Source organism: Takifugu flavidus, chromosome 2 (genome assembly GCF_003711565.1).
Source record: "Takifugu flavidus isolate HTHZ2018 chromosome 2, ASM371156v2, whole genome shotgun sequence".
Classification (NCBI taxonomy): domain Eukaryota; kingdom Metazoa; phylum Chordata; class Actinopteri; order Tetraodontiformes; family Tetraodontidae; genus Takifugu; species Takifugu flavidus.
The window spans coordinates 4,509,051-4,525,242 of NC_079521.1; the positions used below are offsets into that span (position 1 = coordinate 4,509,051).

General features: G+C 41.3%; 1 protein-coding gene across 6 annotated transcripts; it reads right to left on the bottom strand.

The window, feature by feature from the left end:
- Positions 1-45: 45 nt before the first annotated feature.
- Positions 46-6,414, bottom strand: tacr2 (tachykinin receptor 2). 6 transcript variants are annotated; one of them, XM_057015821.1, is made up of 8 exons: positions 6,182-6,414; positions 5,562-5,730; positions 4,950-5,156; positions 3,480-3,674; positions 3,168-3,318; positions 2,947-3,066; positions 2,133-2,209; positions 46-2,063 (listed from the first exon to the last, which is right to left on the bottom strand). In XM_057015821.1, exons 2-8 carry the CDS (start codon positions 5,606-5,608, stop codon positions 1,790-1,792), a joined length of 1,071 nt encoding a protein of 356 aa, XP_056871801.1. In that variant the 5' UTR covers positions 5,609-5,730; positions 6,182-6,414; the 3' UTR covers positions 46-1,789. The 6 variants fall into 6 exon arrangements, with proteins under 6 accessions (XP_056871801.1, XP_056871781.1, XP_056871792.1 ...); XM_057015801.1 differs by having other exon boundaries at positions 4,950-5,245; XM_057015812.1 differs by having other exon boundaries at positions 6,069-6,414.
- Positions 6,415-16,192: the final 9,778 nt, after the last annotated feature.

The following is a 16,192-nucleotide window of genomic DNA, read 5'->3' on the forward strand; positions in this document are numbered from 1 at the left end:
TATCAAGTCCCCTTGCCCCAGAAATGCTCCACACCTTGTTACAAATATTGTTAAAAGCCTTTTAATCCTACAAAAATATGCAGAGACATTCAAAAACTTTCAGACCAAAGTCAACAAAGTGCTGTAGGCTACTGACCATGGATCAAATCAAAGGGATTTTATTGTGTGTATAATGTGCTGAAAGGGATGATTATTTTCTTGATTTTCTTTTTTTAAAGATGTGTCACCAAATTATAGGACAATGTATTCCAACTGTATTCATAGTGTCTATTTACTTTTTACTTCATTTGTATTTAGACCCGTAGGTAATCTGTTTAATGCATACCTGGCAGGTCTTTGACAGTACTTCATAGGTGACCTCTGACACAAATGAAATAAAGAGTAAATCCATAGAACGATGTGTTCTCCAAATTTTTGCTATTTATTTTTCTTTTTAGGGAATGATGGCTTGTGTTACTGTTGCAATAATGAGGCACCCTATAGTTTTCCAGGGAAGGTGTTAAAAAACATGAAGGGCTTTGACCATGCTTTGCCTGCAGGGGGAACCAATCTGCATGTCTTATGTGCAGATTTCATATAATTTATTAAAAACTGAAACTTTAAACACATTCAGAACTTTTTCTCTTCTTTTCTAGTTTCTTTTAAGTTTGACATCATGCTGATCAGCCTCATTATCCCCATTAAACGAATCAGAATGGAGCCATGGGAATGGGAGCCAGTGCAACAACGGCCAGATATGAAAAATGTTACGATGGCTGAAATTTGAAGCTCTTCTCATTTTTCTGTTCCACTTCCTCTTAAACATTCAGTTTCAAGTGAACTTTAGAGAGGTTAATATTTGCTGCACCAATTAAATCCCCACCTCTCTGGACACATAAACACAATCCCAGCCCCAGAGGGAGTGAGCCAGCTGCAGATCACAAAGTCACGGAGTTGATGGAACATATCCAGCACTGTCAATCCATCATCCAATCAATAAAGACACACCTGCCTTGATCTGGCTCGTTTCTTTGTCTTTGATGTTGTGCCACCATGTTAAGACTGTCCAGATTCAGCCCAGTTTACTGACATACTGTACTTGCTCTCTCTCTCTAGAAACACAACCACTTATTCTCTTCAACACTTGACCTCTGACCTTTCTGTTAGGCAGCAGCAAACAACATTTTAATACTTTTATTGAACATAAAATGAATAACTGTTCAATATAGACAAAAGTACAGATATTACTGATCAGTGCTTTTCACATGTCAAACATATATATATATATATTTGAATTTAAAGTTAGCATCAAAACAAACAGCAGTATTTACACTATGATCCAATTATACATGCTTAGTCGTTTGAATTTTTCTATTTATACAGCATTTTTATATGCAGCATATTCATTTTGCAGCATATTTGAATTTTGATCAGCTCTCAGATGTGAAATCACAAATTTTAAATAGCTTGAAAAGGTGCAGCAACATAATGTGAGCAGGTGCAATAAAAATACTACAGCACAGTATAGTGTTATACCACAGAGATTCTGACAGAAATGATCAACTCAAGACAGATTTATCACCTACCGGTAATATATTCATGCTTTCGTGTCAGTCACCACAATGGATGGTGCATTAATTCACAGAATCTTAAAAAGGAAACAAAACAACTGGTCTGAGATGCAACTGCTTTTTTTGGGGTCTAGATGTTTGTTCCTGTGGTTTGTGCTCAGTTTTCCTCCCCTCTGCGTGAGTAATGATGACGGGTCTTTAGTTGCAGCTCTGAGGAAGTGTTTAATTGTGTCTAGGAGTCAGTGGGTGTACTGCACAAGTCTGATAGAGGAGGACACCATACCATCCTGCCTCTTCACCTTGTGCGCTCCGTGTGCTTTCACATCTCTCTCCATGTTGGTGGGTGGGTTGGCATCACAGGTGTGGTTTATTTTGGTTTGTGCGCTCTCTCTGCGGTGGCTGCGCGTCATGGTGACCCTGAAGGTGTGTGTGTGCTGCAGTTCCATCTTGTCCTCATCAGACACTTTGATGAAAGGACACCATGCGAATGCATGACGGAAACCTGCACGAAATCTAAAAAGAAAGGTTTCCATAGTTGAATTTTAGGACAGTAGCATTTCTCACAGCAAACGTGCACCTCACCTTTGGTTTAGACAGCAGTAAATGATGGGATTGTACATGGTCGAGCTCATTGCCAGCCAGAAAATGGCCAGATACACCTGGAAATAAACCCATAAAACATCCCCTAAATACATCTGTGTAGATTCTCAATCATCCAGGTCATAGTTATCCAAGGTAGTTTTCTGTGTCAACTGGACTGTTTTTCTTCTCTTTTGAAGACGTTTCACCTTCTATCCAGAAGGCTTTTTCAGTTCTGAACTTACTGGGGACAGAGCTTGAAAATATAGCCCTTGTGGACCATTAGCATGTTAATGATCTGGGTGGTCACTTGAAAGTCGTTGGCAGGGTCGTTGGTAGGGTCGTTCACCTAGTTTCGGTTGGTGTGTCTCCCCTTGGTCTGCTGGCTCACATGGTGGTGAGTCACCAGGTCTCATGAAATGGTGTGAATGTTTGGTTTGTTGTTGGAAGGAGTAGAGGACTGCATTGTATGTGGGTGATAGGAAGTGCCTTAGCCCACCACCTCTGTGTAAAGATGTTTTTTTTCTTCCCATTTTGACATGGATGGCTTCCTTGACACCCCTCTCAAACCAGCGATCTTCTTTGGCCAGGCTGTCCTCAAAGGAGTGCCCGCTCTCCTTTAGGTGTGAGTGGACTGCTCTTCGGGTCAGGACTTAGCAGTCCACAAGTGGAGTTCAGAACTGAAGAAGCCTTCTGGGTAGAAGGTGAAACGTCTTCAAAAGAGAAGAAAAACAGTCCAGTTGACACAGAAAACTACCTTGGATCCCATAAATAACCGACAGGCTGCCAACACAGCAACAGACAAGCAGTTGCTGACCTGCTGAATATAATGCTGTTTATAGATATCAGTGTTAAAGGATCCCAGGATGAAGTAGACATGGTAGGGCAACCAGCAGAGGGAAAAGGTCACCACCACAATAACCATCATCTTCACCACCTATGAAAGATCAGAAACAGTACAAACACAACCCCCACCTAACGTTCAGTTTAGTGAAACCTGAATAAAGCCTCACTGAGAGCAGAGTAAAAGTATGCCACCTTTCTTTTGGCTGTTATCTGGTTGTGGTAGTGATCTGTGGCCTCTCCCGGGATGTGTCCTCCCCACAACGATCGACCCACTATGCTGTAGGTGACAAGCATCACCAGCAAGGGGAGCAAGTAGATCAGCAGGATCAATGCGTACTGATAACTGTAGAGGAGGAGAGGGACCGACTGAGATCACCGGACTCTGATTTCATTCTTCATTTTAGGCCACCCTGATAGGTTCTGATTTTTTTTTCTTGTACAGGTGTTATCAGGTGTCGTACAAACATATTATGACCTGATTTTTCTTTTCTTTTCTTTTTTTACCTCAATTGATGTTTTCCTCCATAGTCGCCGGGCCAATCCACCATACAGACGGTCCTGGGGTAATAAAATCTCGTCACGCTGTAGTAGCACTGAGGGAAAGCCAGACAGACAGCAACCACCCAAATTAGGGCAATCACCACCTTTGTAGTGGTGGAGGAGAATCGTGGCTTCAGGGGGTGGATGATGGCCATATACCTGCAAGAAGATTATAATAATAACAGCTACTAGTGCGGTGTTTTCTGGTAATCTGTGGTGCGACTGAAATGTTCATAGACGTTTTGATGTTCTGAAATAAAGTGTAGTCACAAACTTCTCATATGATCAGATATATTTCTATAAATTCACTGTATATGTATTTGAATTTAAATATTGCGGTGACAACCTGGTAGGGCACTGAGCATTAAATGGAAAACTGTAAGGGAAATTATTCCAATGCAGCTGAGCAAATGCTAAGAAATTCTGATTATTCAGAGTGGCTGTTGCAAAGCACTAATATTTCAATAACAAAATTACTTACTAACGTTATGAGATCAGGTGCAAGACTGTGAATAAATCACTGGAATCATTCAGAACCAATGGTGGTGATGGAATTTAATGAACATGCTCCATTATCTTTTATAATAAATGCATTATAAAGCTAAGCAGCAGTAAAATGTTTGTTTCAAAATAATGTTTTATTGTGATTATTGTCCTGCATTTGACTGTAAATCAGAACCTTTTTAAATTGGAAACAGAAATGTTGGAATTTTTGTTTAAATAATAAGGGTATTTTATTATTTTTTAAGGGTGTAATGCAAATAGGGATGCATGAGTGAAATCTGCTGAGTGCACTGGCTGTAATGGGAATGCTCACACAAGTTCTAATTAAACAGCTGAACTATTAAGGAAACTTAATATTTCAGTACTAATGAATTACAACTTGCACACATTCAGGATGTTGCTGGTAAAACCTGAATTGATTCAATACATAATTTACCATGTTCTACTCTTTCAAAGCCATTGCAGACTGACCATTCACACACCAGTGAGCTTTAATGACATCTGTATCTCTGACACGTCAACCTTTCTGCAGCACGCTCCGCATGGCTCAATAGTAACTGCTGCTGAAGCATCAACATTGTGCTATTAAATCACCATCTTACCATCAACTCAGAAATAACTTACAGAAGTAATACACTGTAATAGAATACTTTGCGATTACCTCATTATTTAAATTAAATGCCAGGATGTCTTGGTCTTTATACACGCTTAACCTCAATTAAAGTAGTGAAGATGATTCTTCTTCTAACAAAATCTTTTTTCTGTACTGCTTAGGTGACATTTTCAGTAAATGGTCACCCAACCCTTTCTGACTCCATGCGCAGCATGCAGGGTGGACGACTTGGTCATCCCATTACTTTTACAAAGCAGTTTCGCTGATGCTAAAGGGTTTAATTTAATGGCCAAATCCATGAGAGCAGCATTGGTTACCTGTCCACAGCGATGGCTGCCATGGAGTAAATGGAGGAAAACATGGCCGTGATGGGGAAGAAGTTCTGGAAGCGACAGTAGCCCAGCCCAAAGTACCAGTCATTGTGTAGAGCATAGACAAAGTTGAAAAGGGTGTTGAATGATGCCATAGAAACATCAGAGAAAGCCAGGTTGACGATGAAATAGTTGGTAACGGTTCTCATGCGCCTGTGGGCAAGAATAATCCAGATGACTGTAATGTTCCCCGTGATGGACACCAGAATGATGAGGGCGTATGCTATAGCCCATAAAGCCACCTGAAAGAGCAAAGACTAAGATTAAAAAATCAGGGACATCACAGGCAAAAGAATAAATTCATCCTGTAAGATTTGGTTGGGATTTGGGTAAGATTTGACCCTTAGACAGGCATGGTCTAAGGGTCAAATCTGACTGTGAAGAGATCAGTCAGTGCTTCAAGAAATAAAGACCGACACCCCCCGCCCATGTAAATTATATAAAACACGCAAAATGCTTTTTAAAATGCACGGAATATTTTAGCATCAACCTCATGTAAACATTTCCTAATCGTAAACGTCTGACGCCAGGATCCATTTTTCTCCCGTTTTCTCCCACCTGCCAGTCAGGCTGCTGGAATTGATTCCAGGTGGTCTCGTTTCCATCTTCCTCCAGCCAGTCTGCTGTCACCGATCCTGGGAATGAAGTGGCTTCCATATCCCGCTCAACATGCTGAATCAGACTCACTGCGTCCATACTCTTGTCCTTATTCATCTGCCCAGACAAACTTCAGAGGGCGTCTTTATGAGGTGTTATTGTCATTTTAAAGGCGTATACTGCGCTCTTTCTTTTTAAAATATATCTATAAAAAAGGCACAGAACTCTAGCCTTTTATTGCACTTTTTAATGTTTTTTCTTTTATTTCCTAATTTGTCTAGATGAAACAAATATTTCACGGTTAGAATGAGAGAGATAGCTGATATCGTTAATTGTCACCATCCCGATCGGATGTATGTAGCCATTGATTGACTGGCAATTTTATCAAAAGGCTTTATTAAAGTATTTATCGGACGATGCGCATTAAGAGGAGACCGAAAGAACCCGAGAGATTTTAATTCTTCTTACCTCTGCGAATACGATATGTTCGAGACTTTTACTATCGGTCAATCCGATCCATTATGTTTGAATAGGTAACTGGTGCGTAATGGACAGATCCATCTAATAATCCATCAAGATACCTCTTCTCTTCTCTTCTCTTCTCTCTCTCTCTTCTCTTCTCTTCTCTTCTCTTCTCTTCTCTTCTCTTCTCTTCTCTTCTCTTCTCTTCTCTTCTCTTCTTCTCTCTCTCTCTCTCTCTCTCTCTCTCTCACTCACACACACACACACACACACCCTGGAATGCGTAACTGATGACAGTAACTAACGATCTGAGTGACGGAATTACAGGCAGGCACCCGACTGTGTGCCCCTTCTAATGGAAGCAGAGAGAAAGAGAGAGAGAGAGGCGGGGTGAACGTTGCTGGATTCAAATGATTGTTGTACAGTATATATTTTTGTTTTTAATCTGGCTCATGGGGCAAAAAAACCTGCCATTAACAGTTAAAAAAAACCTTGAATTTCTTTGTAGAGTCATAGGCCATGACACTTGACACCTTGATGTAAAGAACAGTCAAGCCCGAATGGAGGATTGTTTGACTTGCCTGACTTCAGTGCATCGAAGCGGCCCAACTAAGAGCTGTTCCACATGTCCACTGCAGTGGCTACATTGTCTTCTAAAGGGTTGTTGTCTACAACAATGGTACACCTACAGTTTCTCCTTCGGCATCCAGGCCTGCTCCTATTCCAGCTTTTCTTTCAGAAGGTTGTGAGCACATTGATGGAATCCAGCAGAATCTGAACAAAAAGGCAAGCTGCTAAAATCTTCTCCTTTTCAGCATCACTAGTGTTGCGTCTTTGTTTCTTCATGATTACTGACAAACTACTGTAAAATTTCTGATCTGTTATATTATTTATGACCCCAGAGGGCATTTTAATGAGAGTAACATATACAGTATATGACACTCTTAATTATGCTAATTATGCTCCTCAAGGCTAAAGTAGTCCTAAAGGTGTATCAAAGTCTTTTACATATTGGGTGAGAGCAGTCAGCATCATTGCTTCCCAGCAGGAATTCAAAGCGTTAATACAAGAAACCTGTTGAAATCACTTTAACATACATTCTATTTGTCTCAAACATTTGGCAACAATGTGCATTAAACTCAATGTTTCGATTCCGGCCAAAATTCATGTTATATTCTAATCTAATAGTGAAAACAGCATTTAGTGTATTAACTAAAGACTCAGAAACAAGGTAAAAAAAAAGGGCAGTAACCAAGGATAAAGTCAGTGATAACTTCAAATGCACCCAGGAAGAAGGATTTTTCTCTGAGTACCCTCAAACCAGTCCATTCCTGCAGACTCACCAGTATACAGCTCATTGATCCCCATTGTTAAATTATACACTTTAACAGTCTGCACAGGTATACCTTGAATGTGACTGTGCAGCAGCTGTCCTGAGCAATGTGCTGTATGATTCTTTTAATTAAAGACAATTTATCATGTATCTCTATTTTAGATGTAGACATTTGTTCTTAAACTTTTTCTTCAATTACAGAAACACTGAAAGATTAAATATACTCCTTTAAATAGGAGGATAAAGACCTTCATCTGGAAGGATGATGAGGTATCATGTAGTCAACAGAAAGCCACAGGGTGGGGATCTTTTAAAGTTAAATCTATCACAAAGATCAGAACATAGAATGTGCACTCAATGCATATCACAGGAAAAGTGCCGACCATCTCAAATGAAATGAAAGCATATGGCATCCACATACTTGGAATTACCAATGCTAGGTTAAAGGAAACAGGACAAACATGGCTCAGTTAATCAGTTAATCAGCACCCGGGAGAGAAGGCTACTCACTCAGATGGTGTGGCAATCATGCTATCAAATGAAGCACAGAAAACTCTCTTAGGATGGGAACCAGTGAGTGCAAGGTTCATTCTAGCCATATTAAAGACCTCACATGACCTGTTGCCCTCCTTCTCCCTCTCCTCTCCTCTCCTCTCCTCTCCTCTCCCTCTCCTTCCCCTTCTCCTCTCCTCTCCTTCTCCTCTCCCCCTCCCTCTCCTCTCCTCCTCCCTCTCCTTCTCCTTCTCCTCTCCTCTCCTCTCCTCTCCTTCCCCTTCTCCTCTCCTCTCCTCTCCTCTCCTCTCCTCTCCTCTCCTCTCTCTATACCCAGCCGGCCATCAGCAGGAGGGTCCCCCTACATGAGCCTGGTCCTGCTCAAGGTTTCTTCCTGTTAAAGGGGAGTTTTTCCTTGCCACTATTGCTTGTCTGGGGTTAGGCCCTGGGATTCTGGAAAGCGCCTTGAAACAATTTTGATTGTATAAAACACTATATGAATAAAGATTGATTTGATTTAATTTGATTTGACATAAGCAAATCAGTATTAATATCAACCACTGCTACAACCCTATAAATGATGCAGAGGAGGAGGCAAAGGAAGGTTTCTACCAAAGGCTAGAAATCACCAGGAAATGCAATCAGAGGGACCATCATTTTGTTGGGGGATATGAAGGCTAAGGTGGCGAGTGATAACATCAGCTTCTAAGTGATGGGAAAACATGGCCCCGGAGTGATAAACAGGAACAGAGAATTGGTGGAACCTATGACAAGACCAATTTCAGATGGTACAACGCAAGTCTCAAGGATAAAGAAAAAATGCAGCAGCTAAAGCACTACATTACCAATAGTCTTGAGATCATCAACAAGACCCCTCTACCAGGGAAGCTCAAACTATGGTGCTTGCAGTTTGGACTTCTTCCTCGGGTGATGTGGCCACTCACTATGTATGAGGTCCCAATGACAACCGTGGAGAAGATGGAACGAACTGTGACATCATATGTCAAGAAATGGCTCGGTGTCCCACGCTGTTTGACTAACATCAGCCTCTATGGCAAAGGAGTTCTTGAACTACCCATCACAAGTCTCACCGAAGAATACAAATGTTCTAAGATGAGACTCCAGATTACGCTAAAGGATTCCAGAGACCAGATTACCAGTACTGCTGTTCCACCACTGGTAACTGGACGGAAGTGGGCACCAGCTGAAGTGGTGCAGCATGCTGTATCAGCTTTAGAGCACAATGACATAGTGGGGCATGTCCAACAGGGAAGAGGAGGCTTTGGTCTTGCACCAAGTAAACCAACGTGGCACAAGGCAACAACATCAGAGAGAAGGAGAATGGTGGTTATGGAGGTGCGTCGACAAGAGGAAGCTGAAAGAAGTGCGAAAGCTGTCTCACTTGCTAAGCAGGGACAATGGAATGGCCTTAAGAGGAGAAAAATCGGCTGGAGGGACCTCTGGGAAATGGAGGCAAACAACATCAGCTTTATCATTAAAGCTACCTACGATGTGCTCCCATCCCCAAAGAACCTACACCAGTGGTATGGGGAAGACCCAACCTGTGTCCTCTGCCCAACTCCAGCGACTCTTAAGCACATACTGACTGGTTGTAAAACTAGTCTTACACAAGGTCGCTACACTTGGAGGCACAATCAAGTTCTTAAGAGTTTGGCAGCTGCTCTGGAAAGAAAGAGGACATTCATCAACTCATTACCCTCCAGTGCATCCAGGCAAGGCACCAACATTTGTTCAAGAGGGCCAAAAAAGCCAAGCTCTCCTCCAGTCAGATCTGCTGGACAGTTAGCCATGGCTCGGGACTGGAAGATGCTTGTTGATATTGGCCAGCAGTTAACATTTCCACTGGAGATCGCAGCCACAACCAGGCCAGACTTGGTCCTTTGGTCTTCTTCGCTGAAGTCTGTATACATCATAGAACTTACAGTTCCTTGGGAGAGTTCAGCAGAAGAGGCCTACGAGCGCAAGAAATTGCGCTACACAGAGCTGGCTGCAGAGGCACAACGGCGAGGATTCCAGGTATGGGGCCAGCGCAGGTCCTGGCCACTGGAGGTATGCGGCCAGCGTAGGTGCTGGTTCAGGGAGTTGGACGCCCCTGCCTTGCAAGCCCCATGGACTATCCCATGCCAATCATTGGAAAACGGCTGAAGATGGTTTCACTCCGTTTTGCTCCTGGCTACTGTGTGACCAGGTTGACGTATGACTGGGCTAGGGACACAAGTTTCAGGCTTTTTTTCAGCCTGTAGCTGGCCACCTTTGAGGAGGGTGTCCAGTATTTAAAAGGCCGAAACACCTGATGAGTCAAAGGGCATACTGCTGATGATGTGTTCAGAAAATCTTTCCAAGGTCATACGTATTTTCCCCCTTTCACAACAAAGTATACCTCATGTGAGTGCGTACCGTCTACTGGCACAATGGATGTTTCTAACAACTCATTCAGTGTTTACTGATTCTCACAATCTATGCAACCAGAACACTTGGGTATCTTCTGATATGAAGACGGAAAAACAGCTAGAGTATTTTTGCATCTCCTATTGATTCAGGAGAAGTCCACAACATGTGCGGGAGAAGAGGGGGGTTAATGCAGAGCAATGGAGAGTACATATGTAACTTCAAACTCAAGGCCAAAATATATCTATTCAACTCAAGCATAAAACTATACTCCTCTACGGCTCTGAAATTTGGAAAACAACAAATCCCACGGGGCAAAGGTGGTAGGGGAAGTTCAAGAAACACCTGGGGAAGGAATGAATTCTGATGAATTTCTTTTCCAGTTTACTCTATAAGGACAAATATTTATTGATTTGAGCATTAATGTGACTAACATGAGCCTTGACACAGTATTTATCACAGGAGTGTGGTTTGTGGTTAAGAGGGTTCTGATTAGCAACTTGATATCATGTAGAGGTATGTTTGTGAGGTAACATGGCATTTTTTTTGCTAAAATGTTAAGTTATTAAATCAAAATGACAGTGGGCCAAAATGTCACATTGTACATGATGTGATGAATTTGGAACATCCATAATTCTAAGATCAATGTTAAAACATTTTGTTTAAAATAATCCAAAGTCTGTCTTTGCAAATTTTAAATATTAATATAAAGGAAGAATTTTTCAGGAATCATATCATTATCCTTGAACTAGCTATGTGTAAAACAGACAACCCTGTACAAATGTGATGTGAGGACCCCAACACAAGAATCTATTGTAAAAGTCTATTGTAAAATTCACCGAGATGCAAAATAACAGCAAATCCAACTGTAAAGAGAAGGACGAAGACCGAGAAGACCAGACTGTTGAAAAAATCTTGGAGCCATGTAAAGATACTTACACGTATGAACTCATTGGTGGAAATTTAAATACTTACACTCTCCGCCACTCTTTATTCTACTACCGGTATACAAGCTAACGAATACAAAGAGACACCCACTCCATCAAAAGCTGTGCTTAGATCTTGTGCTCTGTGCACGCTGTGTTGTATTCACTTTACGGGCCACATAGAAGCCAATCTAAAGCTGCTGGCGAGAAGTAAACGTAAATTTGGTAAAGGTATTATTCACGTCGGAGCAGACACCCGGCTTCGTCAGTCGGAGGTCACCAAAATTAACATAGAGTCGGTGTGCAACTACGCAAAAACTCCGTAGCATTCTCTGGTCCCTTCCCCAATCTGGCCAGCGATGAAATGTTTAGCCGCATGTCGTCGCTTCGTCGCTGGCTGTCACTGTGGTGCCCCAAAAACCAGGTGGCCTTTGTAGACAATTAGAGCACTTTTTGGGGAAAACCTGGTCTAATTAGGAGAGAAGGTGTCCATCCCACACGGGATGGTGCCTCTCTCATTTCTAGTAATTTGGCTAATTTTATTAGACCCAAAGTGACCTGACAATCCAGGGTCCAGACCAGGATGCAGAGTTGTAGTCTTACACACCTCTCTGCTGCTTCCATAGAACCCTCATCCACCAACAATAACATATTTAACACTATAGAGGTAGTCTCTGTTCCACAGTTAAAAGTTCACCAAGCACAGAGCGGGGGAGCAGTCAATCACCATAATCTTATTAAATTTAATACTAAAGCACAAGTTGGAGAAATTAATATCACAATTAAGTGTGGACTATTAAATATTAGATCTCTTCTGTGTAAATCCCTGTTAGTGCACGACCTGATAGCGGATCATCACATTGATTTATTTTGTCTTACTGAGACCTGATTTCAGGAGGAGGAGTATGTTATCTTAAATGAATCTACTCCTCCTACCCATCTTAATTATCATATTCCTCGTGTTACTGGTCAAGGAGGGGGAGTGGCAGCAATCTATCACTCCAAGTTATTAGTTAATCCTAGACCAAAACATGGCTCCAGTTCATTTGAAAGCCTGACTCTTGGCATCACCCATCTGAACTGGAAGGCAGAAAAGCCACTTCTGTTTGTAGTGGTATATCGGCCCCCTGCTGGGCCACATTCAGAGTTCCTGTCTGAGTTCTCTGATTTCTTATCTGACTTGGTCCTTAGAACGGACAAAGTCATTATCATTGGAGACTTTAATATCCATGTAGACGTTGTAAATGACAGCTTTAGAAATGGCTTCATTTCATTACTTTAGTCAGTTGGTTTCCTCCAGCAGATAAACCACCCAACTCATAGCTTCAACCACACCTTAGATCTAGTTCTGACTTATGGTGTTGAGGTAGAACATGTATCAGTGTTCCCTCAGAACCCACTCCTGACAGATCATTCATTGATCACTTTTACATTTGATTAAGGATTCTTCTAACCTCAGAACACAGTCTTACTATAGCAGATGTCTTTCAGATGATGCTGTAGCTATGTTTAAGGAAGCAATCCCTGTGCTAATCCCAGGACCACAGTGTGATTCCCCAGGGATCAATCATTATAATCTTAGCCCTGCTGAGGTTGACTCTATTGCTGAAGGTGCAGCAACCTCACTGAGAATCACGCTTGATTCTGTTGCCTCCCTGAAAAAGAAAATAGTAAATCAGAGGAGGTGTACCTCCTGGTATAATTCATATATCAGGACCCTCAAGCAGAAAGCGTGCAGACTAGAAAGGAAGTGGCATTCTTGTAAAATAGATAGCTATCATGTAGCCTGGAAAGACTGTCTATTAGTTTACAAAAAGGCCCTCCGTAAGGCTAGAACAGTTTATTTTTCTTCTTTAATTGAGGAAAATAAGAGCAACCCCAGGTTTCTTTTCAGCACTGTGGCCCAATTAACCAAGAGTCACAGTGTTTCAGATCCACGTATCCCTTCTTCCCTTAGTGGTGAAGACTTCATGAACTTCTTCACTGATAAAGTTCTAGCTATCAGAGAAGAAGCTAACCAGGCCATCCCAACAACTGGGCCATCACCAGATGTGCTGACTGTGGGAACATACAGGTTCTCCAACGAGCCCTTAAACTCCTTCAGCCCTATATATTTTTCTGAGGCGTCATCGCTAAGTCCACCACGTGTCTTTTAGATCCCATCCCAACACACCTGTTGAAGGATGTTTTACCATTGATAGGCAGCTCTATCCTGGACCAGATCAATTGTTCTTTAGTGACAGGTTATGTACCCCGGTCCTACAAGGTGGCAGTGATTAAGCCGTTGCTTAAAAAACCATCACTGGATCCTGATGTCTTAGCAAATTATAGGCCAATATCCAACCTTCCTTTTATCTCTAAAGTTCTAGAGAAGGTGGTGGTGACTCAGTTACTGGAGCACCTGCAGAGGAACAGCCTGTTTGAGATGTTTCAGTCAGGCTTTAGAGCTCACCACAGCACAGAAACAGCACTTCTTAAAGTCACTAATGATCTTCTCATAGCTTCAGATTATGGACTGGTCTCTATGCTGGTTCTGCTGGACCTCAGTGCTGCTTTTGATACAGTTGATCACAGCATCCTGTTACATAGACTGGAACATGTGATTGGGATTAAAGGGACAGCACTAGACTGGTTTAGATCGTATTTATCTGATAGATACCAGTTTGCCCATGTCCATGGTGTTCCCTCCTCATACAGTAGGGTTAGCCATGGAGATCCTCAAGGTTCTGTACTTGGACCAATCCTCTTCACCTTGTACATGCTTCCCTTACGGAACATTATTCGGCAGCATGGGATAAATTTTCATTGTTATGCTGATGACACTCAGCTTTATTTATCCATGAAACTAGAGGAGACAGAGAAGTTAGTGAAGCTTCAGACCTGTCTTAAAGACATAAAGTCCTGGATGTTTTTGTTTTTCCTTGCCACTGTTGCTTGTCTGGGGTTAGGCCCTGAGATTGTGAAAAGCGCCTTGAAACAATTTTGATTGTAAAAGACGCTATATAAATAAAGATTGATTTGATTTGATTTGATCTAAAAAAAAAATCAATATCCTTTCCCCCTCACTAAGGTTAACAGGCTTATTTGTTATTAAAAAAGGAGAAGGTTTCTCAGTAATGAGTTTGCCATTAAATTGAATCTTATAATTGCTTCACTAATCAAAAACATACTCTCAAATCAATGATATCTAAAACTGTGTTTTGGCCAGTCCTCCTTCCCTATGACTGCATTATCTCTTTAATTGATTGTACAATCCCATACAGTCTTGTTTTGACAGCCATCTACAAACTCTCCTTTCCTGACCTGCTCGGCCTGTTATCTGCAGGAGCCACCAGCTATCGTTCAATAGATGCTTTAAAGTCTTGCTCTACACCCACTGTGATACTATCTGCTGTTGAGGTCTTTCCAGAACATTTACAATGCTGCTTACTGCCTGTGTCAGAGAGCATTTTTGTAGCCTAATAGCATTGACGTGATCTATACATCTGTAGGGAACTGGGAGTGGGGGTGCCACCTTTATCTACAAATGTACTCTATTTTATGTCTCTTTAGTTTTTAGTTACAATCCATCAAGTGTCACAAAACAAAGATAGTGGTGCTTTTTCCTATAAGCAGCATGGAAAAATAGATATTGATCTCTGACACAGATGAAACATACACACCACCATCTGTGGGATACTAACAACGTTTTTCAAGGGATTAGGTGGAGGGTCGTCTTTTTTCTGCATTGATACGTGTATTTAAAGTATCCACTCACTACCTATTTTCCGTGCGCTCAGTCCAAGCAAAGGAGACACAGTGTGAGGTTATGAAGCGTGGGCAGACAGAAATGGAAGTTGGAATGTGAACTCCATATACCCATTTTTATTAATCAATGGTTCTGGCAGGCTTGCTACCTGCACATAACAGGCATGTTCCAAGGGTTAAATCTGACTGTGAAGAGATCAGTCAGTGCTATGTCAGTATAATGAGCAAGGGAAGAAACACACCAGGCATAAAAGGCTCCACTTCATCCTGCCTGCTGCTCTTCAGCACATCTTAAAAAGTTGCAAATTACCACAGGCAGGCTAAAAAAAAGTAATTTCAGAAGTGAAGACACCTCGCGGTTCTGGGATGAAAGGTGAGTAGTGTTGGTGACCCCAACCCTTAAGATTTTTATGAAGACATTAAAAAAGCCTAGTTTAAAATGTCTGAATTTAACCTAACCTAATCTAAGCTGTGGAGCAACATATCAAGGTTTCAGAATCCCCAAACTAACAAGTTTTCTAAAGGACTGATGCAATAACACTAATGTCACACAGAAATTTTATATCTTTTTGTTCTTTGTCAGTCTCCTCCTTTGGCCCTGTAGTGCTGGCAGGACTGTTATCAGAGCTGTTAAGCAACTGACGTCTTGAGGTCAGAAAATGTAAAGTGAATGTCTGCACTGCTGTTAAATCCAGGATACACAGTTCAGCACCATGCTCACATTCACTCATTCATATTTTTAACTGGAGTCAAATAAATAAGTCACTGAAATGTGCCAGCTTCCCAGAAACCTGTATTAAGACTTTCAAGATGAGGGTCTTAATAGCTTAAAATAACTAAGACAAATTTACCACCATTTAGAAGCTTTGTTATTTTAACCCAACTTCTGTATTAGATTGCCAAGTATCTGGTTGAGAAACTCTTTAACGTATCTCACTAACTCATTAATGTATTCATGTTTTATTTATTTTTTTTAAAAGGGGGGTTCTTTAAAAACGTGTGAGTAAACACTTTATGTTCTCGTTAAACAATTAATGAGCAGTTATTACTTTCTAATCAAAATTGCATAATGATTTTTAGGAACTGATTATCTGGAAAATGCTGAATGTTGAGTATGATCATTACTGGGTGCGGGCCTATAAAAAGATAAAAAATGTACTTTAACTTTATTGCCATAAAATGAGGGCCACATTAGAAATGATGGTTTTATGCAGGTTGTCGTA